The 25,090-nt window shown below is 43.5% G+C and overlaps 1 protein-coding gene across 1 annotated transcript in view; it reads left to right on the forward strand.

The window, feature by feature from the left end:
- LOC135261408 (potassium voltage-gated channel subfamily KQT member 4) overlaps positions 1 to 24,435 on the forward strand; it is a 56,084-nt gene extending 31,649 nt beyond the window's left edge. Inside the window, exons 2-14 of the mRNA XM_064347690.1 lie at positions 2,246 to 2,336; positions 5,221 to 5,347; positions 6,173 to 6,366; positions 6,758 to 6,883; positions 7,179 to 7,289; positions 7,396 to 7,491; positions 7,980 to 8,068; positions 9,148 to 9,273; positions 13,840 to 14,066; positions 14,548 to 14,647; positions 18,834 to 18,965; positions 19,081 to 19,216; positions 19,451 to 24,435. Coding sequence (XP_064203760.1) covers positions 2,246 to 2,336; positions 5,221 to 5,347; positions 6,173 to 6,366; positions 6,758 to 6,883; positions 7,179 to 7,289; positions 7,396 to 7,491; positions 7,980 to 8,068; positions 9,148 to 9,273; positions 13,840 to 14,066; positions 14,548 to 14,647; positions 18,834 to 18,965; positions 19,081 to 19,216; positions 19,451 to 19,657 — 1,762 coding nt within the window. The 3' untranslated portion in view covers positions 19,658 to 24,435. The remainder of the gene's footprint in view (positions 1 to 2,245; positions 2,337 to 5,220; positions 5,348 to 6,172; positions 6,367 to 6,757; positions 6,884 to 7,178; positions 7,290 to 7,395; positions 7,492 to 7,979; positions 8,069 to 9,147; positions 9,274 to 13,839; positions 14,067 to 14,547; positions 14,648 to 18,833; positions 18,966 to 19,080; positions 19,217 to 19,450) is intronic.
- The last annotated feature ends 655 nt before the right edge of the window (positions 24,436 to 25,090 follow it).

Genomic DNA, 25,090 nt, shown 5'->3' on the forward strand with positions numbered 1-25,090 from the left:
GAAATTATTACAATTCTGCCAGTTCTCCCCTTTTCAAAATATCTTCTTGACCTTGAGTGGTCTCATAAATAAGAGTGGTAATGACATTCTGTGACCACCAGTAATTTGAAATAAAGTATACAAGTCAAAAATTGTTCTTTTTCTTTGCACAAAATTGATCATTTTATGAAAAAAGAAAAAAAGAACTGGACAAAGAAATACAACTGATTGTAAAATTTCCACCAGTAATATATGTTAGACTGCTCAATTACAGGTATGTTGTTATAAACTAATAGGCTAGATATAGGAATTTGTAACAAATTTTTTAAACTGAATTGCTAATTATTTCTACATGTTTGTTTTATGTTGATATTATGTTTATTACATATTACATTTATTATGTCAGAAAGAGCCGGCCAGAAAATAGAGCCCCTGGTGTGATTGGTTGAAATCAGTGAGTCACTGCTAAAACAGTAGATTATACAAAAATGGATAGTTTCACCATCAGGACAAAACTTTAAGACCATGTTAAAAATAAAGAGTTTGATTGATCACATTTGGTTTTTATGGAATATCTTGTTTTTATTTACTCAACATTTTTACTTTTAATCCAACTTATTTTTTTGTAAATGGGAGTAGTTTTGTTAGCTTTACAATTCAAGAAGACTCATTTTCCCACCAAAAGTCTTGGTTAGCTTTGCCTGTTGTCCAAACATTGTCTTCTAATTCCCAATTTATTTAAATGAACAATATTAACAAACTGGATGCATTGTAATGCTGAAACAGGAAAGGGTTTCCATGAAAAACAGCCCCATACCAAGGGGTGTCCACATACAGTTTGTCATATAGTGTAAGTATTATTGTTGTGTTTAAATCTTCATATCCATAATCAGCATAAGAAAATACAGCTAGTGCAGTGAGGTCTGTTCTGGGGTTATGACTCATTTTTCTAGAGAGGGTAATGAATCCTTGAATCCAGCCATCCTGTGACATCATTTCGACATAATGTGCAGCTACGTAATTTTTCGCTTGTTTTGACAAATGTTCTTGTGAAAATGTCTTGCCCCACCACTTCTTGATAACTGCTTCTGGGGTGTTTGGAAATAGAGACCTTGATGATGTTACACTTGTGTGTATGATGGTAAAGGTGAAGGCAGGAAGATACTTTTTAACGAGTAGAAATTTGATGATTGGGTTTGAACCTTTCATCCCCAGTCTAAGAGAATGATGCAAGCAAGATTCCCTCTTTTACAGAATGAAACTGTAGTAGTCAATGAATGGACTGCTCCTTTCCAGTCTCATCCTGTCTCTTATCATTAGTTTCTCTCTCTCTCTCTCTCTACATCCTCTTTAACTGTCTGCCACCAGGCTGATCTGTCACCATGGATACATGCATTGTTGTTGTTATTGTATGTTGACAGCTTTAATTGATGTGAGTATTAATGTTCTCACACTAAGCAGGGATGGCGATAACGAGGAGAAGTGTGTCTGTAGGCCTATAAAATGGGACTAAATTTCATTTCCACCTTTCATTTTTTAATTGTTTTTGTTGATGAATCGATCCCTACAGCCCTGCACGGTCAGTGTAATGAGAGACCACAGAGGAAGCTAAAAGAAGTGGCTTGTGAAATTTAGCCCCCTTCGGCACGTCCACAAAGAAACGGTCACGAGACTCGATTCCCGGCTCTCAGGCTCATTCCTGAGAAAGTGAGGGGCAGGGTCACTGCCCGTAAAGGGTTTAATGACCCGTGCCAGACTGCATGTGTGGAACAGGTGGATGAATGAGGCACCCTGGTCTTTTTGAGGGGGCCTCTGTCGAGATCCGGAACACCTGAAGTGGATTGTTTGGTTATGGACCTTTAAATTTGGTAGGGTTCCATTCCTAGTGCGATTCAGCTGTTGTTGAATGTGAGTTGTAATCTGTGGCGCATCACTTCCATTTCCATGCTGGGCATTCTCTGAGAGGGCCACAGCAGCGTGACTAAGTGCACCTGTGTGTCAGGAGGCTGTGCCAGACTGGAGGAGTGCCAGTTGTTCTTTGCCATCACCCGAGTGCCGTTTTCGTCATTCGGCTGAAGAGCCCACTCCAACCCTGCCTTTTTTTCCTTTCTGCTTTCCTGTCAGTTTCTCCGGGTTATGTTTTCTCCCAGTGCACGTGTCCCCCCTCCCCTCTCCTTTTGTGTCATGCGTATTGATCTGTCTGCGTGTCCTTCCGTATATGCAGCGCATATTGATCTGTGTATGTTGGTGTGTCTGTCTCTTCCAGTTTCCTGCTGGTGTTCAGCTGTCTGGTGCTGTCTGTCTTCTCCACCATCCCTGATCATCATAAATTTGCCAACGAGGCGCTCTTCATCCTGGTAAGAGCTCGGAGTTCCATCTCAAAACCTCAACCTCTTTCTCTGCCATGTTCCCCTCTCCATTTTTACGTTTACGTTATATTTCAGCCTTTAGCAAATACTGTAATCCAGTGCGACTAACACAAATTACATTTTTAAAGATTTCTTTCTTTTTTTCTCCATACTATTTATCTATTCCCATCTGGGAATCAAACCTATAACCTCAGACCTGCAAGCACACTTCCCTTTCCATTATACAACATGACCACCCATGTAGTATTTTCCTGCTTCCAACACTTTTTCAAAGGCTAGTAAGCTTGTAGGAAACAATAGGAATATGGCTGATTAATTGTAGCCATATTCTGAGGTGGTGGCACATGCATGCTACAACTCAATAAAATAACATTATGTGTCAACGCCAACTGCCAAGGTATCCCAAACCATACCCTGTCATATACACTGACCACATGAATGATATTCATAAGTCATGCTCTTTTTTTAGGAACACACCACGGCCATGCAGCCTAAATCTTACACACCCATTGAGACATTGAAACACTGAGGACAGCTGAGGTTGAAATATTTTTGTCTTCAATGTCCACAGTAATGGGATTTGTTGCCAAGATAATTATGATATAATTATGATACTTATGTTATCATTTATATTTGTTTTGACTGTGGGCTCCCGTCTTTTTTTGTTTTCCCTGATCCACTTTCACTTTGCCATGTCCGCTTTCACCCTCTGGGCATGCCATTGGTTACCAGTTTGAATTTGCTGTGCCCATACCAAATCTGACATTTATACAGTGTTACTCCCTGACAGCAAAAACACTTAAGGGAAGGTATCACAGGTGAATAGATAGTCCTTTCCTTTCCTCCAATCAAAACTTAATTTTATATTTTGAATGTGGATGTAAATCCATATGTTTTTTTTTTATATTATAACTTACATTTATTTTTAAGAAAATAATCAAATCAGATAATGAATAATTAAAAGCACTTTTTTCTCTGTGGATTAAGTGAGAGTTTTTTCATTTTTCTGTTTCAATTCAATGAATAATTCAATAGCTGGTAATTTACTGAGAGATTTTTTCAAATGTTGCTTGATAAATTAAAAACACTATTCATATGCTGAAAAATTCAGATTTTTCCTATTTTCCACATAAAATACACCGTAATACAGAAATGACAAAATATATCGAAGAAGCTTCTGTAAATTACCAGATATTTTGATTAAGCAGCACCATGTTAAGTTTGGTAGCTATGTCTATAAGGTGGGTTGGAAATGTTTTTTTTTTTGTGCAGTTTAGATAAAATGGCTGTTAAGGTTTTTTTTTCCATTAGAAAAACATGTATTGTCCACTTGCGTGACAAGTAGTGGAATGTTATTTCATTTATTCTCCATCAATGCAATCTGAAATATAATACATTGAAATTGGCTACTCATTTTGCATGCTAACCAAACACAACGCCAGAAAAAGCCTCTTAGCACCAGGAAAGAATCAGATTGTAGTTTACTACCTATATTTGTGGAATCTTTGTCACGATTTTCAAGAAATTACCCACATATATCCAAGCTAGCAGTACTCTCCAGAGAATAAGCTTTTTAATGATAGGCAATCCAACAGGGTCAGTCCTACAGCCTTAGAGACAAATGTTTATGAATGATGCTAACAGAAGCTAATTTTGTATACTTGACATGACTGGTACAAAGCTGGCATAACGCTCATTTTGTGTACTTGACGCGGCTGGTGTAAAAACATCTAAATTAACTATTAAAATTGTTTCGGATCATTGTTTCCTATATTTTACTAAACCAGATTAGCTGTCGGAGCTAAATATCATAAAATCAAAAAGTTGACCTATCCAGCCAAAATTACCCTGTTCATCTGTAGTACCTCCCCTTAATTGGAGAGATGAGACTTTAATAACCTAGGAAGGAAGGGCTCTGTCACATGACTTGGAGAGAGGTAAAGTGACATTGGTCTTGGGGTCCTGGGGCTCTTGTGAGCTTGCATTCTCACGGCGGTGCTTTAAAGCTGTATGTTACAGTGCAGCTCATCACTTTTTTATGAGGTCATATCAACGCTGGTTGTGAGGACACTTCAGTACTTGTTGTGGTACCCATGTGCAAGAAGCAATGGATAGGCTATAAACCTCAGGATTGTGGATATTCCTTGGTGTTGGTGTTACCTGAAGCTGTTGGTTTTGATGGACCTCTTGGTCCACAGTTGCCCTGTTCATGTCTCTTGTTTACCGGCATGAAGTGTTTGTTTTGTTTGTCAGGGGAGCTCTTCTGAAGGCCAAACAGCAGTGTAAGCAGATTGGGTGGATTCAGGTGCTGTTGACTGTGCAGGAAATAGCGGATATGATCCACTAATCTTAACTGCCTTTCATAGCTGTACACTCAGTTACCATGTGCTTTCAACAGGGTAATGGAACTATGTTGACTCTCTCCTGCATTTAATGGGCAGGTTATGTATATTGATGATTTTTTAAATCCGTGCTTCAGTCTGCCTCTGCTCGCTCCCTCCCTCCCTCTTTGTCTCTCTCCCCACTTGAATGTGTTTTACGGACATAGCCATTAATGCTAACTACTGGTTGAGCCTTGCATTTTTGCTAAATGTCAATGCACATTAAATAAAACATTGGGTAAGAAATGATTTGCATTACCATTGGAACAAAATGATAAGAATTGCATCATCGTGTGATGCAGCGTATAAGGTAATCAAAAGAAGCCTGATTCCATTTACAAAAACAAACTGCTTCTGCCTTAGGTGGGCTGAAAACAGCAAAAAATGAATCAAAGTAGAGCCACATGACCTGTCATCCCACTCAATCCATCAGCAACTGGTTCTCACTGGGGAGTTACTGAGTGCCCCTGCCTCACTGTCGCCCCCTGCAGGAGTTTGTGATGATCGTGGTGTTTGGACTGGAGTACTTCATAAGGGTTTGGGCAGCAGGATGCTGCTGCCGGTACAGGGGATGGCAGGGTCGTCTGCGATTCGCCAGGAAGCCCTTCTGCGTCATAGGTATGTGTGTGTGTGTGTGTGTGTATGTAAGTACCAGTTTGTTTGACCGGCAAGTACCAGTTAAAGTGTATCTGTCTCTTAGTGTGGTTCATTCTTGTCATATCCACATCTTTGTTCTCTACAATCCTGAACTGGACAATCAAATGAAACAAGACAATGAGTGAATAGGTCCTGGCGGCCTCTAACTAACAGGCTATATTGCTGCATCAGAAGTACTGCATTTTAGAATACAGATTCTAATATGCCAGAGTTTAAGACCTAGTCTCCTAATTTTCTGTGAAGTTCTTTGAATGGTCTAAAAAAATGTAACTGTCTTTGTTTCACAGTAGTAGTTATTGATTCTAGGTAATGTCAAAATATAGTGACGTTTCCCACAGTAATTAATAATCATTGAAGACAATATTTTAAATGAAAAAACGCTTTTTTACCATACTGTCCTATGGTAGACTTAAGTGTAGTTTAGTTTTTATGTGGCTGTGGAATTAAATTAATGTTATTATGTAATTTAGTTATATTTATGCTGCTATTGTTCATCAGAGGTTAACATGCTGGTGTGCAGTAACTGTATCCTTTACCATGCTGGTGTACAGTAGCTGTGTCCTTTACCATGCTGGTGTGCAGTGACTGTATCCTTTACCATGCTGGTGTACAGTAGCTGTGTCCTTTACCATGCTGGTGTGCAGTAACTGTGTCCTTTACCATGCTGGTGTGCAGTAACTGTGCCCTTTACCATGCTGGTGTACAGTAGCTGTGTCCTTTACCATGCTGGTGTGCAGTAACTGTGTCTTTTACCATGCTGGTGTGCAGTAACCTCTCTGTGTTCAGACTTCATCGTGTTTGTGGCGTCGGTGGCGGTGATCGCGGCCGGCACGCAGGGGAACATCTTCGCCACGTCTGCCCTGCGCAGCATGCGCTTCCTGCAGATCCTGCGCATGGTGCGCATGGACCGGCGGCCAGGGGAACCCCACCTGCGCACAGGCTGCCTGGGGCTCTCGCTGGTGTACGCCCACGGGGCCAAGGCTGGGACCCGCACCTGCCGCACACACCCACTGCTGCTCATTCGCTCAGGTTAGAGCATACCCGCCCACAGCAAGGTGAGGACCCGCCCCACACACACCCACTGCTGCTCATTCGCTCAGGTTAGAGCATACCCGCCCACAGCAAGGTGAGGACCCGCCCCACACACACTGTGCTCTTTCGCCAGGTGCATACGCACAGATGGACTCCCACACACCTTGCCACCTCAGGTTAGAGCATAACCGCACGTGGCAAGTTTGGGATGAGGATGCAGACCGGATGTGTCAGCTCAAAAAGCACTTTTTTGAGGGTGGTGAGTCATCCATGTCCTGTGAACGAGGAAGGGGGATGATAATGATGAATATCACACCGCTCTTCTCTCTTCATCCTCAGGAGCTCATCACTGCCTGGTACATCGGCTTCCTGGTCCTCATCTTCGCCTCGTTTTTGGTTTACCTGGCAGAGAAGGACATCAACACGGAGTTCACCACCTATGCTGACTCCCTCTGGTGGGGAACTGTAAGTATTGCACACAGACAGGCTGAACTCTGTTAACAGCTGTTGAGGCCCTCAGTTTGTTGTGTCTCTTAGTCTCCAGAATTGTAATGATTATTAATGGATCCTTTCTTTTCTTCTTCTCCTTCTGTGCCAACTCCCACTCCTTCCCTCTCTCTCTTGCTTTTCCTTTTCCCTCTTCACCCTCCTTATATGCATAAATGTGTATGCGCACATGCGTGTTGGTCTCCACATGTGCACGCACATTCATGTATTTGTGTCTGTGAACATGTGTATGTGTGGATACATATACTTGCAGATAACTCTCACCACAATCGGTTACGGGGACAAGACTCCGCGTACCTGGCTGGGGCGGCTACTGGCAGCGGGGTTCGCTCTGCTAGGCGTGTCCTTCTTCGCCCTCCCTGCAGTGAGTTACTCACATTAGCTCATTCCTCTGTCTTTCTTCCTCTCAGCGAATCAGCGATAGGCTCATTCCCTTTGTCCCTCCCCCTCCATCACTCTGTCTCTCACAGGGAATCCTGGGTTCTGGCTTTGCCCTGAAAGTACAGGAGCAGCACAGGCAGAAGCACTTTGAGAAGAGAAGGACTCCAGCAGCCAACCTCATCCAGGTGATAACCCAATTCACAGCAGGCATTGCAGGCAGCACCTGCCCACAGAGGTTGTCTAGGTGATGGCCTCTGTTCCGGCAGACAGTGCAGGTACTGACTGTTGTAACAGCCTCTACCCCCTTAGAGAGACTGAGACTGCATTCTGGCCATTCAGAGCCCGGTTTTTGGACTTCTTAGGCACACTGTGAACCAATTAGAGGCTAGACTGCAGGGGGGGGATGTCATGTGGTTGGAGGTGTGAACACTTGGAGGGGAGTTAATTGCTGCTCCTGAAATTAGCACAGGGTCGCAGCAGCATTATCAACCAGCTCAGCTGAATCTTAAGAACTTAGCAAGTTAGCAGTTTTACTGGACTCTTCTCATCGTGTCCATTATACACATTGGTGGAAGCAGGCTATGTAACTGCGTGTGTGTGTGTGTGTGTGCGTGCTTGTGTGCGTACATATGTGTGTACGTGTGTGCCTGTGTGCATGTGTGTGTCTCTGCAGGCTGCTTGGCGTCTCTACTCCACCGATGTTAAGCGCTCCTATCTCACAGCTACCTGGTACTTCTACGACAGCATGTTACCATCATTCAGGTAAGGATCCATACTGTACCTGTCTGCTTAACTCAGTACGGCCCGGCTTCAATTACAATATAAAAAACACAAAATATAAAGGATTTCTCCAAATGCCTGTGGGCCTTATGCTGATACTTTTGACCTACGGAAAGCCTGTTTAGATGAAAGGGATTGATAGACCAGCCTGACCTTTCATTTTCAGTGACATTTGACCCACCCTGCTGGTCAAAGGATCTATAGTCCCACATTTTTAGATGAATGCGTTTGACCTGCAGAATTTATGGCCAATCGCTGACCCATCGTTCTCTCATTCGGGTCACAAATTTACTGCGTCTCACGGATCATGTAGAGAGTCCACATTAAAGCCAGATCACCTTTGCACACATATTGTAGCCCTTAGCACTAATGAATATATGAGTTCAGTTTTTCAGGGTTTTAATCAAAACATGTAAAGAATGATTCAAGAGTTATTTAAGCAAACAAATAGTGTTTACTTTAATGAGGAGCATACACTGTTTTATAAGAGCCTTGCTTATATATTGAGGTATTATAATTTCCATGCCATTACACTCGCACAACACTTATTTAATTTAGCATTTTGTGTGCCATTAATATGTTTCATTAGTTTTTGTTCTGCGCCACCTGTCACATACATACATGTATACATGATTTTGTCAAGGGACTTCCAGAAAGTGATTCTTTAAGACTGATATCTCAGTATAATTGATCATTTTCTCATATACTTATTTTCCATTTTTATTATTTATTTCTCTTTATAATGGTTGTGTTATGTTTGAAGCATTCGTGCATTAATTTGACTAATTTTTGTTCATTTAAAAAGATGGGGAGCCCAGATTTTGGGGTGAATAGAAACAATATTCAAACAAAAGTTTATATTCAAAGGCTTGCAGTACCTTCACTGAATCTACCTCACGCTGTAAAAGTTCTCAAATGAAGTGGAAATTCAGTGACTCGTCAGCAATTAAAGAACCCCCCTGTCTTTTTAAAAATGTTTTGGATTTGGATTTCTGTTTATGAGTTTTATTTTATTTTGTTTTTTCTTTCATTGTGTGTTTCGTTTTGTGAACATGGGTCAGAGAACTGACACTACTGTTCAGTCACCTGCAGCGACAGCGTAGTGCCAAGAAGGTTCTTCACAACTCCTACCAAACTCTCCTGTCCGGGCTCAAGCCCTACAGCTCCCCCTACCTGTCGGGGGACAGGTATGCACTTGCCATACTCCTAATCAACCAGGCCTTGTGTGCGTGCACTCTCTATCCCTCTCTCTCTCTCTCACACACACACACACACACACAAGTGTAAACACATTCATCTGCCCACACGTGGGCTAGGACTGACAAATGCTGTAGAAAATTTTCAGTCTATATTTTGTCAGCAATGTGCAATTCCATTCAATCCTGGGGATATTTCAGGGCGTCACAGAATTCTACAACAGCTAAATCTACACACCAACACAAACATACATATTCATTTTTGCACATTTTCATTAAAATGATTAATACATGATTTCATTGTTTTTTCATATTCAATTTTATGTTTATTGAGAAGTATTTATGGGCTATTATTACCTAGTATAATTTAAGACAATGTTAGAAATTGTAGTTTGAAGCATTTATTTCTCGTTTCAATGTATGAAATGTAAAGTAAAGTGGTCTTGGAGTGCGGATTAGCTGGGTTTCAGCTCCACTTTGCTCATGAACCTTTGATAAACTGTTACTGGCATCCCTGTGAAAATCAGCACTTGGTTTTAGCAGTTAGCCGTGCTGCATGCAGCGCTTCATATGGAACGCAGCCCTGGCTCGTAGCTAGGGGCTTGCTCAAACCCATGCTGTGGCCACGACCAGTCCCCTTCGCCTCAGGAGCGTCCTGGCCTACTGCTTCTGTCAGAAGCGGACGTCCGTGTGAACTAACCACCTGTCTCTAACCTCTCTGTTCTTCGTGCTCTCTGTTCCCGGCTTGGTCTACTCGTGTTGGTCTCTCCTGCCTGTCGTCTTGGACCGAGTCTCCCGTCACCTCCGCGTCATGTCAGTTCATTTCATCCATTCATCCTCTCCATTCTCTCTCTCTCTCTCTCTCTTTCTCTCGCTCTCTCTCGGCCACCGTTCATGTTTCAGGAGGGATGAAGTCACGTGCAGGTTCGTTGAATGGCGCTGGGGTGGATTGATTGATTTTGTTCTTTGCCTAACTTCTGCAGTTTTGCCGTGTGGGTGAGATTATGTGTTGTTTAGAACCGCATCCATGTTTGGGAAGGGAATTCGCACACACAGCCCCTCTATAAATTGATATTGATATTCCACATTTTTGCATCATTGTTAAAGAGAGAGGTGAGTTCTTTTGCCAGACCACAGAGGCTTGTGATTTTGTTCTCTTTTTAAATACATTTTAAACGCATTACTTACTGTGTTTTCCTTCTCGGACCTACCAAAGCTAATCAGAAACATACAATATTATGGATCTGACTTTGTTCAGCCAGGTATGTAAGTGTTGGGTTTATGTATTGAGGCATACAGTGTCTAAACACATCACAGAGAAAGCTCACAGCACGAAGGAGACAGCAGACTATGGAGCGATTGCCATCACGTCACTGTGGATGCATACTAAGAGTCTCCCTCTATGGAACCTCACACAAGCACAGTCTTTTCTCTTTTCTCCTCTCTCCTCTCCCTCACTCTCTTGCATCTCATGTCTCTGTGCCAAGTCTCCTACCTCTCTTTCTGAGTCATGTCCTTTTCAGCTATTTCACCTGTGCCCCGCATTGCCATTTGACCCACCCCTCTCATCTCTGAGCCACACCCCTCTTATCAGCCACACCCCTCTCATCCCTGAGCCACACCCCTCACATCCCTGATCCACACCTGTCAGCCCCTGTAGCCATACCCCTCACACCCCTGAGCCACATACCCTCATGCTCTTGGGACACTCCTCTTACCTCTGTGAGCCACACCCCTCACCTTCCTGAGCCACACCCCTCACCTTCATGAACCACACCCCTCGTATCCCAGAACCACACCCCTCACACAGTCTCCCTCTGCCTTGTGTGTCTCCTCAGTCAAATGATTTGTAAAAAGCGGGGTCTCTTCCGGATTCACGCGGGCCGCAAGCAGAGGTATCCATGGCAATGCGCCTGTGCACTGGGCACGGCCTGAACCCCACCCACCCCCCCACCCCACCCAACCCCTGCCCCAGCTTATCCTGCATCTACAGTCTCAAAGCCTTTTGGTCCAGAGCAGTCTGCTCCCAGTTCATCAGGCAGACTAGGGCACATGGGTTAAAGTGATGAATGTGCTTTTATCACTAGAACTAGAACAGCTCTGAAGATTGGGTGCAGCTCCAGCTCTGAATCAAAAGCCTTTGATGTTCCTGCTGATGTATGAGACACTGACAATCCTGAAGCGTTCAGGCTCTGTTGTACCTCTTGCTGCTGGTTAACATCACTTTTAAAATGTTCTAACTGGAAAGTGGTCAGTGGAGTTGGAATGAGCTATGTTTGCCTGTGCTTGACCTCATTAGGATGTTATTTCACAACTGAAACATGGCTGCATACTCAAACGATTATGCAGACACAACTTTTTTTATGGTTGGTTTGTTACTCCGTAACAATAGATCCATCCTCCTTTTTTATATGTGAACATTTTAAAGCTTAAGAAAAAATTCAATTAATTTGTTAATTTACTGTGTACCTTTCAAAGCTGATAAAGTCAAGCATTTCATCTTCCAGTAAGGCAAGGCTTTGAAAAGGTCACATGCATGACTGTTTGATGTTAAAAATGTGCAGTAGGCTGAAACAAATCCTTCCTTTGCCTGCTCTCCTGGGTACGCCCCCCCCCCCCTAAAACCCCAACCCCTGTCTGTTATGAAAAATTGGTTTGAAATGCATTGCATGTGACCACAGCTGTGCTTTAGCTCGAGAAACTTTTGTTTTGCAGCATCAGATTTGGTACTTGCGTAAATAAGTTGTGTTACGTGTACTGGCAGAAAAAATAGGAACTAATTTTTGTCACATGCGTCATCTGGTTGATCCAGCTGCACCGTGCTCATTTTTACCATTTCTGCAGGAGAAGCGGGATCCCAGAGAGTTTCATAGGACCCTTAATGCCTTCTCATTTATAGTTTTACTCTTGGTTTTTTGTTCTTTGTGTGTTTGCATGTAAAAGGAGTAAATCCACTCCCAACACCACCCTTCCTTTGCTATTTAAATATTCATTTAAATGGCGGCCCAAACGCACAGAGTAAATATCGTAGAGAACTTCGAACGTAAACAGCGTCTTTGGTTGCATAGGCATGATGCCTTACAGTGTTTTAAAATCAATCTTACAAGCCCTGCTAACAGTGTATGTGGGGGGAGTGGACACCACAAAAAGTTTCAATGGGAGGGAACTTCTTTGATCTAGTTGTTAAAAGTGGGAGGTGCTTTGGAAATTTCCAGAAAGGTGGACTGTCCCCTCTGCCATGTATGTCCTGCCATGCAAATGTCACTCAAGGATCAACACCTCTTCCTCAGTTTACTGAGTCTATATTATATAAGAGTTTAGTCAAGCAGTCACATGATCCAGGATGGCTAGAGAGTGTTCCTGTTGTAAGTAGTGCTCTTTCTACACACATTGTGCAAATCCTAAGTGCATTTAGTTCTCTCTGTTAAAGTGTATTTCTCACCATCCACTCAAAGTATTGGAAAATCAGTTAGAGAATTGATGGTCTTTGTAATGTCACTGCTATTGTTTAAATCCACTAGCACTGACCATTGTCCCCTTAAGGATTTCTTATTACAGTAGAAATCATTGCTTAATACAATACGTGATTGGCCATTTTTATCGTTGGTTGCATATTTTTGGATGATTGTAAGCACTAAAATGTTCTTCATTTTGTGCTGTTAGCTTCTTGATTCAAATACTGCTAGCTGGTATATTATTTTCTATTTAGAATAACTACGGTTTCCTACATTGACTGGTTCCTAGCCTTGGTAGATTATGTAAGTCGTGCACCTGCCCTTGATAGATCTGATTTTCTTGGAAAAGCTGGATATGTATGGTATCCCTGCACTGTGCGTAACTATGAGAGGCCAGCTGACTCTTAGGGTATAATTCTGGTGATTTATAGTCTAGGAGTTAACAGAGGCTTGGAACAATGATCACAGCACTGTTAATAAAAATGTCCCTCTTCTAAGAACTATGAAGCCTTCAAAAGGCATTAAACATGTTTTCATACTCTCCCTTTTAGAATCAATCTGTTCTCTGTCTTCTTGACCCATCTGCGGTTAATCTCTCTCCACCTCTCAGTTGTTTTTCCATCCTCGTATTTCCAGTCAGAGGCTATGTGTGTTTGCCTGTTTGTCTGTCTCGCCATTTGACTGACTAACTGCCTCGATAAGTGTGCTGCACGTGCTGTCATGAATCCCATAATGTCAAACTGACCCACAAACCTGACTTTAAGCAAGTCCACTTGGGGTCAGTCAAGCATGGATTTTGGGTAATGCAAAGATAATTGATATGTTTTGATGTTTTAGTAAGGTAGAGGGAGTTGAAGTTTGTATTGAAGACAAAAAACTTTGTTAGGAATTTTTGATTCTACTAGGCGGCAGTGTAGTATAATGGGTAAGGAGCTGGTCTTTTCAAAAGCTAAGGGTACCAGTCCAACCTGACAAATGTTACATTTGAAAGAGAGCATATTTAAAAGAGGAAATGACTGCTGTTCTCCCCTGTGCCCCTGTGCTCAGTACTTCCTGTTTGTGAACAAAGGGTGGCAGGTTAATATTGGGTCTCTTGTGACAGTGGGAAGATGGGGTTTCGGGATCGAATCCGGATGAACAACTCGCGTTCATCCCAGGGGATACGCGGTAAGGCATCCCCACTGCCCCCGGGGGGGGTCCGTCGTACCCCAAGTTCAGAGAACGTTCCGGAGGCCACCAGTCCAGGAAAGGTCCAGAAGAGCTGGAGCTTCAACGACCGCACCCGTTTCCGAACCTCCCTGAGGCTGAAACCCCGCCCCGCTGCCGAAGGTACCTACGCCTCACACACAGCCCTCATCTCCACACACTGAACACACTGTGAGTGCTACACACTGTAGTCTAAATGCCACACACTTTACTCACGCCATACGTTCTACGCCATAGACCAAAAACCCACTAAAAACCTACCCCTTATGCTCATTACACTCAGCCCAAATGCTTCCGTCCTACTATGCAGACTGCACACCTTTCTCACACACACTCCACACATTCCACACAATCCATCAACATCTCGCCAACCAGCCAGGAGGTCACATCCGTTAACTATACATCCATTTACTTTACATTACTGTACTATAGGTTATGCACATGCATACCCAATACAGACACAAAACATGCTATAAAATATCAAGCACGCTGCTCTGAAATGTGTCATGGTTAAAATGTAAAGCATTCTTTACACTAATGTGATGCTCTTTCCCTCTTCATTTTTTCCCTATTGCTCTCTCACCCTTTCCTCCCCCTCTCTCAGTGGAGGGCACAGGGGAGGAGAGCACGGAGGACAAGGCATACTGTGACGTGGCCATGGATGAGGTGATTCCCGCAGTGAAGACTCTGATTCGGGCTGTCAGGTGAGCCCCTGGTTTATTTGACTTAAACACTAATCGTCTTGAGGAAGCTTAAAATGTTACCCTCCACGTGGATACACTGTAAACTTGTACACTGAGGCAGGTGTTGCTAGTTTCTCTGGGTGTGTTTTAGTCAGATGTAAGTCTCACAGGGGCGAACACCAACATTTATTTTTTGATAAGATAAATAAATTGGCTTCCATTGTAACGAGCTTTTCCTTATTTTCGACCATGTGACCCACCAGCTACATGACTGAGCTGATGCCCTGTTTCAGGAAAGCATGGGTAGAAATTCCAGTAGTCTCATGAATCGAACCGCACTCACAATTCTAGTACGGGTCCTCAATTGGCACATCTGTACCCATTATAAATGGCGCTGTCATGCCAAATGAAAGACACTTCTGTACTACTGCCTCAGATTCCACCAGCCTGTCTGCGCCTGTCCGTAAGCGTTCCAGCTGACAGAGGGGAACGTCCACTTTATCACCCTAACCGAGGTGCTCAGCCACGGGCAGGCCTCCTGGCCCCAACCCTGTTGCTCAGGCGACCCGTGCCATGGCAACACATCCATCAATCAGCGGAGCACCGCGCAGTTGGCGGTTTAGTGATTGCGGCCAAGCGGCTGCTGAGCTCACAGAAAGAGAGCCTCGTCGCAGTGTGCTGCTGCATGTGCATCTGCGTCGAACACTACCTGTTCCACCTTCTGTCCATCAGCATTAGCGGCCTGTCCATCTTACGCCTCTGCAGGCAGGGCATCTCTACAAGGCTGCGAGCGTGAATGCACGCTACATTGTTCTATTTTTTATTTTATTTTTAATCTGCAGTAACTGCCGGCACATTGCTTTTAAAGCTTTTCTTTGAAAGTGAAGAAAGAGACAGATTTAGCACAGTACACTCAGACAGGAAGCCTCCTTATGTGTGGATATCAGGCCTTCTCTCTGCCTTTAAATATGTAAACAGCCCCATGCTTCAGAGGGTAGGTATCCTGTAGCACGGACGTCCACGCTGTCTCCCCCCCACCCCCACCCGTCCTCACACTCAGGGGCCACAAATATTTTATACTGAGGGAAGCAGAAAAAATCAAAGTGCCAGCAAACATCTGGATAGCAGGCAGGTTTCCCTGGAGAGGGCCCGCAAATGGATTACTCTCAGCCCCCGTCAAGGCTGGAATGCAGACACAAGGTATTTCTTGTGTGCATGTGCATTATGCGTGGACTTTTCCACGTTTCGCTAAATGTCTCCCAGTGTCCAGAAATCTGCTTTGCCCTTCTCTTGAAGATCCGTCCTTTGGTTAGTCTTTCCTTGGTGCTGTGGAAAGGAATTGTCATGGCTTTTCAGTGTTATATATCAGATTGAGTAGCATGACTGGAGGACTGTAACTAGGCCCTTGATAAGGTGGGCCCCTGGTGATGCAGATAAGTGAGAGAGGAGTTCCTGTGGATTCCTGTGGTGGAGAGCTGGGCTCGTGTGTTGCGCGGGACTCGGCTGTGTTGACAGTGTCAGCACCGTACGCCGGTGAAAGTTTCAGACTCGTCTTTGGATCACCTTGTCTGCACCCACCACCCCGAGTCAGGTGACCACTGCTGGAGCAAGCAGGAAGGGTTGACTTCAGCAAGACTAGCGCTGTGCACTGAATAGACTGCATAAAGGCCGATATTTCTACACAGGTACTTCAACTGAAGATGGATGTCCTGTGGAAAAGGTAAATTTAGCAATAGGCAAAATGCTGAGGTTTTGCTTTGAAGTCAGACATGCAGTTTATCAGAGCACCACAGCAGAGATGTTGAGCATGGGTAGCATCGGAGATCATTGGGCTGATTTAGGAAAGAAGCATTAAAGGCCTTTTGTATTTGTCTCCTAGCAAACAAGAAGCTGCACACAAGGCAATAAAATACGGCTTTACTCCACCCCACCCAAATATATCTGGAATGTATCATATAGTTTATTTATTTTGCTGATGCACAGCTAATGCTGCACTCTTCTGTGTACGACTGTACGCATGAAGGTTAAGAGCCCGTCTCTAACCAGTGATTTTACAGTCCAGCAGTCTGCTGGTCATCTGAACAACCAGCCACAGCTCCAAACCCATGTCTTTGAGTCACTCCAAGGAGGGTAATGGATGTTGGTGTCCATCTCAAGTGGATGAGGTTGGGAGACAGGAAGAGAAGAAGAATCCATGTCGAGAGGAGACCTTAGAAAGAAAGGCGATGGGGGAAATTTTCGTGGCAGACCACATAATGATATTTGGGTGCAGTGTGTGTGTGTGAGAGAGAGAGAGAGAGAGAGAGAAGCAGTCGTTAGCCAGTCAGCACTTTGCAGAAACCCTCAGAGGAAGAAAATAAATGGGATTTTGTTTTTTCCCCCACTTCACTTCTTCCTCACCCTTTTTTTTACCTGCACCTGAGGCCCACCGACGCAAAATGTGCAGCTACCTGCAAAAACACGCGCAGAAAATAAAAAAACTCGAGTCATCAAGAAACCCGAAGGCGGTTCTTCCGGAGAGAGTCTGAGGGGCTGCCGCGGCACTGCCGGCTGTGTGGACTTCCTCCGGTCTTCCGGGGGCAGAAACGCAATCAGACGGGGGAGTCGCAACTGTGGCAGCCGCCCGCGAATGGGACCTCCTCGCCGCCTGGTGCGCGCCCCCGCTTGTTTCCGGATCGTTCCACGCTTCCCGCGCGGCCCGGCTCTCAGGGACGTGTGATGCGATTCCTTTCTTCTCTGCGACAGAGAGCCTGGGTGTTACAGGGAGCCTCATCTCGCAGGCCGCCATCTGTTTGCGGGAGATAGGGCTTTCTCGTAAAAAGAAAAGGCCGGCTTCCCTCCCCCAGCTCAGTCCTGCGAAGTTATCCATCACACCGAGGGGTGATGTTTTAACTGCCGCTGTGTCGTGAAATATTTTTCTTTTTTTTCTTTTTTTTTTTTAATCTGGTGTTTTGCCTTTCTGCCGAGTCAGCAGCCTCAGCCATGGTAATATGGGAGTGATAAGAGGAAGTGGCTTTCACCAGAGAGGAAGGGTAGCGTGTGCTAACTGCCCCTGCAGGCCTGACACCTTGCGCCACAAGTTCCTGCTATGGGGGGGGGGGTCTCTCTCCAGGGCTGCCCAACCCTGATCTAAGAGATCTATTGTCCTGTAGGTTTTCATTTTAACTCTAATTTGGCACACCTGATTCTACTAGGCAGCAGTGTAGGATAATGGGTAAGGAGCTGGTCTTTGAACCTAAAGGTCACAGGTTCGATTTCCAGTTTGGACACTGCTGTTGTACCCTTTAGCAAGGTACTTAACCTGCATTGCTTCAGTATACATCCAAATCTCTTACCCTTTTACAATAATGTATTTGCTTGTAGCATCTCATTGAAGATGCATTAAATTATTTATAATAGTTGTGCATACGTATGTGTACAGGTGTGACATGGCAAATGCATTACATAGGCTATTGATTTCTCAATCTATTGATCAATATCCTACATATCATGAAATGATTGGCACACGTTGTAATACGTCTGTGTCCATATGTACAACTGGTGAAGTGAAAAGGATCATCATCCATGCTTTTTGGATGCCAGCTTGCATTTTACAAGGAAGTCGTTGACCTCTGGCTCCTGGGATCAATAAAGCAGCCTGGAGGTGTGACCTCGAGCGGTCCATCAGGGATCATTACCGACGGCTCCCTCTGCGAGCTCCACTCCATTAGGCGGAGGTGGAGGCGGTCGATGCCAGCTCTTCTCGCGGTCAGCTCGGATGATTCCCCCTTTGCGAGGAGAGTTTAACACGGCACCAGCGGACCCGTCTGAACGCGGAGGCCACGCAGGGGGTGCTCTATGAAAGAAGGGTTTGTCCAGGGTGGCTCGACTAGCGGCTGGGGTTGTCGCTCTCAGTGCACGCTCAAAGGACTGAGTCGTTATTTTCAGCAACATGAGGGACAAGGCGAGAGGGCTGCCATTTACGGAAATGTACAGTAGCTGATATTTGACCGCTGCGTTTTTATTTTTAATAGCTTTTTATTGGCCGATTATAGCTCCTCATCTCATTTATCTCAGTTCATGGGGGTTTTTTTTCTACCCCTTTTCCAATAGTGTTTAAGCTGCATTTCTCTGGAACCTTCTGTAATTACGAAGTAACACAAACCAGCGCATGACGAATGTGCTGAGACCGTGTGGTCACTGTGATTGCCTGTTCACATCTGCGCAGGATTCTCAAGTTCCTGGTGGCCAAGCGCAAGTTTAAGGAGACGCTGCGTCCGTATGATGTGAAGGATGTGATCGAGCAGTACTCCGCTGGACACCTGGACATGCTGGGCAGGATCAAGAGCTTGCAGACCAGGTAAACGTCCAACACAAACGTGCACACACACACAAACACACTGTCCCTGAGCTTATGAGTTATTTTATTTTGGGAAATATTATATGTTACATGGATGCGTATGTTATTCTGGCAGGGTCGACCAGATTGTGGGCCGAGGATCAATTCAGTCTGACAAGAAGGTGCGTGAGAAGGGCGAGAAGACGCCTCCCGAGATGGATCCTATGGACGAGCTAAGCATGATGGGACGTGTAGTGAAAGTGGAGAAGCAGGTACAGCACACATTCACAGCTGTGTCTCCTAAGCAGAATTTTCTTCCCTGCTGTCTCTTTAATCTTTCTCTACTGTATTCATCCTCTTTATTTTCCTGTCTCTGTCTGTCTTTTCTGTCCGAGTTATATAACAGATCTTTTATGGGTCACAGTATGTAATAGATGACATGTGAGTGACAGGCATCACATGGGTGACACATGCACTGTGAGTGACAGGTGCCGTGTGGTTCCCAGGTGCAGTCCATCGAGAACAAGCTGGACCTGCTGCTGAACTTCTACACGCAGTGCGTGAAGAAGGGCTCGTCCAACTTCACCCTGTCGTCCCTGCTGGAGCCCGACCTCACCTCCGATTACCACAGCCCCACCGACCACCGCGAGCTCTTCCCCTCCGCCAACACGCTCACCATCTCCCGCTCCGAGAGCGGCGGCACCATGGACTGAGCGGAGCCCCCCCCCCCCCGGAGCGGCAGCCAGGGTGGGCCTCGCTCATCCAAACCCAGCCAGGACTGAGCAGGAGGCACAAGCACAATGTTCCCCCAACAACCCCACTTCACACTGCTATTCTATCACCCCAACCCTTTACTCATCCACTCCACCCTTACCTCAACCCCCCAGCCCTCTTTTTAACACTCACTTCACCATCTATCTCTCTCAGAAAAATGCTTCACCTCTTTTCATGCCCTATCCCCTTCCCCTTCTCCAAACCGTCTTTTCGTTTCTCTCTATTCTTGACTCCTAACCCTCAACACCTTGAACTGTCTCCTTCCTCTCTTCATTGCTCCCTTCTCCCCTCACCCTTGCACCAGCAAGGCTTGCCGGGAGAAACACAGCCCTGCTCCAGTTTTGAGGCTGTAATTAAGACTTTTTTCCACCAGGGGGCAATGCCTGAGCAGAGACACTGTAAAGTCCGCTCACTGAATCTTCCTCTCTAGATCTAAATCTCTGACTGGAGGGGGATAAACGCTACCTGACTACTGATATGCAAGCACTGTTTTACACACCTCTCCTCATCAGTTTTTCTTTTTTCTTACTTCCAGCATCTGTGGACACACACACAGACACACACTGTACAATGTCAACTGTCTTTTGATGATTTTATTTGTTTTTGATTATTTGTTTCAGATTTCATTTATTAGAGTTCCTACATGTTTATGTTTGCAATCAATAGACTGCCTAAAATTTTTTAAACTATTTTTTGGAGTCGTGAGTAGTGGGGTTGGACATATTTTTTTTCCATTTTGGCCAAAATCGATTTCCACGATTGAAATCAGCACTTTTCTGCCGAAACACAGCGATCAGACCATGGGCAGCCATTGAGCCTCAGAAGAATGTAATCACTGCGCCTAAGCAGCCGAAGACATCGGCCAAAAGGAGGCAAACACCTTCTCTTACCGTCCCCTCCTGAACCTTTGTGCATGGCCCCGGCGCACCCGCTAAACCGGTCCTGAGGGAAACGATCCATACTGACAGAACCTCAGTTCCCACGCTGGGAGAGGAGGAATCATCACCTTGTGGAGCTGATGGAGTTGCAATTTCCTGCCACTCAGGTCTACGTTTCAGCATTAAGAAGCCCACTGTGCAAAAAAGAGAGAAAAAAAACCTTGCAATACTCCTTTAATATAAACTGGTGACATGCATGATTGTGAAAGGGTGGGTTATAGAGGTCTACACGACAGAGTATTGATATTTTCCAAGACCAGAGTGCAATTAATGGAGAGGTTTTGTCACCTGAGTGTTTGGATGCATGCGTTTCCAGGCTGCAGACATTAGGCACGACTTGCATGCACGTCCTCTGTAACCAACTTTTGAGGTTCTACCGAATCCGGGTCAGGAAAGCCGGGCATCGGACACACTTTTCAGTCTTTTGCCTTCATCATTTCTCTTCATCCTCTCTTCCATACTGCGGAGGTTCAGTACAAATTTGTATAACCATAGTATTTAGATCCCCAGACATTCTGGGCTCAGTGAAAAGGTGCACTGTTCAGGTGATTCAAGGATCAGGGAATGTGCACGTGTTGATTCAAAAAAAGAGAGATATCTTCTTTGCACCTTTCTGTTTTCACTTTGATTTACCTTGTCATTGCTGTTTTCATGGCCAGGTTTAAGATGGGAATGTCTTTAAGATCATTACAGGTTACTGTGATGATGGGTATAGTAATAGTAATGTGCCTAAGCTACATGACACTAAGCCTGCCTAGTTTTGATTTCACTTTGTTTCACTTTTTCAGTTAATTTGCAGGGCACCTCTGGAATGTTTTTCTAAATGCAAACATTTCATTTTCTTTTCAGATAGACTTTAAGCCTTTTGCTTGGGAAAACTATATATGCCTAGCTTGTCTCTAGTAGGCAAGAAAGAAGTTGACTGAATGTCTGGAATTTATCTCGACAAACTTGAACTCCCATTTCCGTATGTGTGTGTGTACAGTATGTATGTATATGCGTGTGTATGTATGTATGTATGTCTGCATCCTAAGGAACATTTACTTCTGAACAAGAAATACTGTCTGCATTCATATCGATAGCATTGCTCGGTATGTATCAAAGACCACAGTACACTGCGTAGCCTAGAGAACTATTCCACATCAACTATATTTTCCGCATAAACCATATGTTTTAGCATTTAGCGTTGAGTTTAGCAAAGGTTCTCTCTTGTAGTGGCATTTAATCACAGAAATGGACAGAACTGGAATACACAGGTCCAACAGTCTATGCTTAACACACAAACACCACAGCACTTTAATCAATAATTTATGGAAGAAAATACTTGTTCTAGAATGTTGCTCTTTTTAATTCTGTTTTCTTTTGGGCTGTCTCTTTCTCAGATTATCATATACTTGGGTACTCTAGAAAAGCCTCAATATTTTTCCACTGTTTTATTTTTTTAAATAAATCCAGATATTGAAAGCCATTGTAATACTTAACTGATGTTAAACATGAAATGTCCCTTTATCTCTGAATTGATATTCAGAAAAGTTCAATAAATCTAGTGCTTATGAGTGACAATAACTTGCAACAGGAAAATGGCAAAATCATTCCTTCACCTTAGTGACTGGTAAGGATCAGCCAATCATTGATAGTTTTGATTCCTACAAAAAATTAAGGCAGGACTAGATTTTGCGCCACAAGTTTAGTGAATAAGCAATTGAATCCTGCCTTGATATTATTTTTGTAAAAGGTACTGTTAACACTCAGGAATAGATTAACAGATTAGAATAACTGTTTGACTTTGGTATATAATTACATGCTATATTGAATTCATTTTGAAGAAATCAGTCACTAAGCAAACATAAAGAACTAGCGTTGTCTTGTTCCAACCATACATTTGCTGTCGAATTAATGCAGCCATTATGGCAAACCATAAAGAGCACAGAGAATGAGGCATTTGGAATGAAGCAAACTGAGATGACAGATCAAGGAATCCAGCTGACAAACTGAGTGACAATGACAACAATTAGGTATCTATGAGAACTAAATGTCTGAAGCAATTTTCTGTCAGCTATGTTTTTTTAACATCTATTGCTGCCCGTTCTCTCTGCCAGTACATACAAGCACACCCCCTCCCCCGCTCCCCATCCCACACCCCAGAGAATTGGGAGATTTTAATTTGGTACAATCCAGCCAACAGTTTAGTTGACCCAGGTGGTTAAATGCTCAGACTGAGGAAACCTTTCCCCTATGGGGTTACATATGACAGGATGGGGGTCATGATTGTAATCACAAGGGGCCTGGCTGGGGTATCATACAGCACCAGTGTTTTATGTGCTAAGTGGTAGTTGATCATCTTCCTGGTGTCTGTGTATTTTTATAAAATCTGTGGGAAATGTGTCAGGTGGGGTTTTTAGTTCTATTGACCACGCGTAATTATCTACACCCTCGACCAATGGAGATGAAATGGTTGAAACACATGACTGAGCACTGCGTTTGACTGCATGCGTGTGGGAGCCTGGTTGGGGGGGAGGAGGGGGGAGGGGGAGTTGGGGGTGTTGGGGGGCTTTCTCTTTCTTGCTTTTGCAAGCCCCAAGACCTCGATTAAGACCTCACTTTGCTCCCCTCCCCCTTATTTGATTTTCCAGTGAGAATTTTTTGATTGGACACTGCATGCCAGTTAGAGCTCCATAGTGACTCAGAATGCAGTACAGTGGACATGATAACCTCATATCAGCATGATTATTTGAGATTAAGTGATCAAGGAGAGCAGCAATTTTGCACTGTAGTGTATGTTAGTGAAATGGCATTTTTCAATTTCCAAGCAAACTGTTTGCTTCCAGACCTCCTCATGACACAGCTGTCAAGAGAAGGCCAATTTTGAAGTCAAAATAAGTGAATGGATGTGACAGTAATTCAGCGGATGCCAATTAGAAATTAGCAAAAATGACTACAGATTTGGTTATGTTGGCAGAATTTAATTGATGTGAAATCTAATGATTCCTCAAAAATTCATCATTCTTTTTATTAGGATATTTATGTAGAATAACCAAACACCTTTCAAAAGTAAATACTTCTCAGAAACAGGGCTCCTCAGTGCCAAATCAAATTTACAGTAAATTTATGAGGGTCAAACTTTGGACATATACTTCCATTACCACAGTATGCCACAGCATAATTGAATTTAATGCAAAAAGAAACCCATCTGTACACATTACATGCATGCACTAGTCTGCATGCATTGAAAAAAACTGAGGGGTAAGATGTTAGCCACACATCTCGTGGTATTGAACATGCATACTGCTTATCCATGGCATGCTATCCAGTCCTACAGACCACTACACGCTTACGCACAAAAATTTACTTTTATTGCCAAACGCAAGCATTATTTTATAAACTTTTAATAGCAGTGATCAAAGCTACTACATGAATGCCATGCATGATCGAATTCTTCTGCATGCTTCCTGTCTTTAAAAAAAAAAAAAAATAGACAAAAAAAAGCATTACATCCCATCTTGCTCTCATTCCAATCACAAACTTTCCCTGTTTGCACTCCTCATATATATGCAGCAATTGTTGTAATATTATAAAATGACTGTATCAAGCAATAAAATGCTAACAGACTAATTAAAAAGCTCTCAGTAAAATTTGAATAGATATTATTACTGATTTTCCTCTTGTGTACAGCTGATTGCGTTAACAAAGAGAAACATGCTTATTGATTGAATATAGTACCTCACTTGATTAACTTGTTAATTTATTTGTTTCAATAAAACATTTTTCTGAAGATTGAACATTGTGATGCTGGTTTTAATGTTTAAACCCTTCAGACACACTTACATTTGTACAGTGTTTTGGGCCTCAAAGGGATGTATTGTTGATGTCTACAACAAGGAAATTGCATGAATTACTGTATGCCAGAATGAAAGTATGAATTGAACTCCAAGTTTGAAATACTATCATGAACTATTATGATGCATCCAACTGTGACAAGCATGACTCTAGAATATAATTAGCCTGACAAAAACACTGATATCCACTAGAGGACAGTCTTAACTGTCATAATGTCTGCATGTGAACGCTCTCACTGTTAAAACAGGAGAGACATATGGTATGGTATTCAATTATAAGTAACAGTAGCAGACTGAGACTAATGAATAGTAGCTCTAGGTACGACATTGTTTGTGTGATAATATGTCGAATGACATGGCAGTTTTGGAGTAAAATATTGCATTATCAGCAGAATGAGTGACATGTAACATACATTTTCAGTTGCCTTTTTTGCTCATTTTAGTAGGGCTACACAAAGTTTGGCGTATCTAGCATGGTTGTATAAAACAGGGATGATTGCGTTGCTATGATTGTAATATATGGATTGTTGCCACATGCTCAGAATTTCACCCTGATCGAATATTCAGCTCCTCTGGGACACAGGAATGTAAAGATTTA

Source organism: Anguilla rostrata, chromosome 8 (genome assembly GCF_018555375.3).
Source record: "Anguilla rostrata isolate EN2019 chromosome 8, ASM1855537v3, whole genome shotgun sequence".
NCBI classification, from domain to species: Eukaryota; Metazoa; Chordata; class Actinopteri; order Anguilliformes; family Anguillidae; genus Anguilla; species Anguilla rostrata.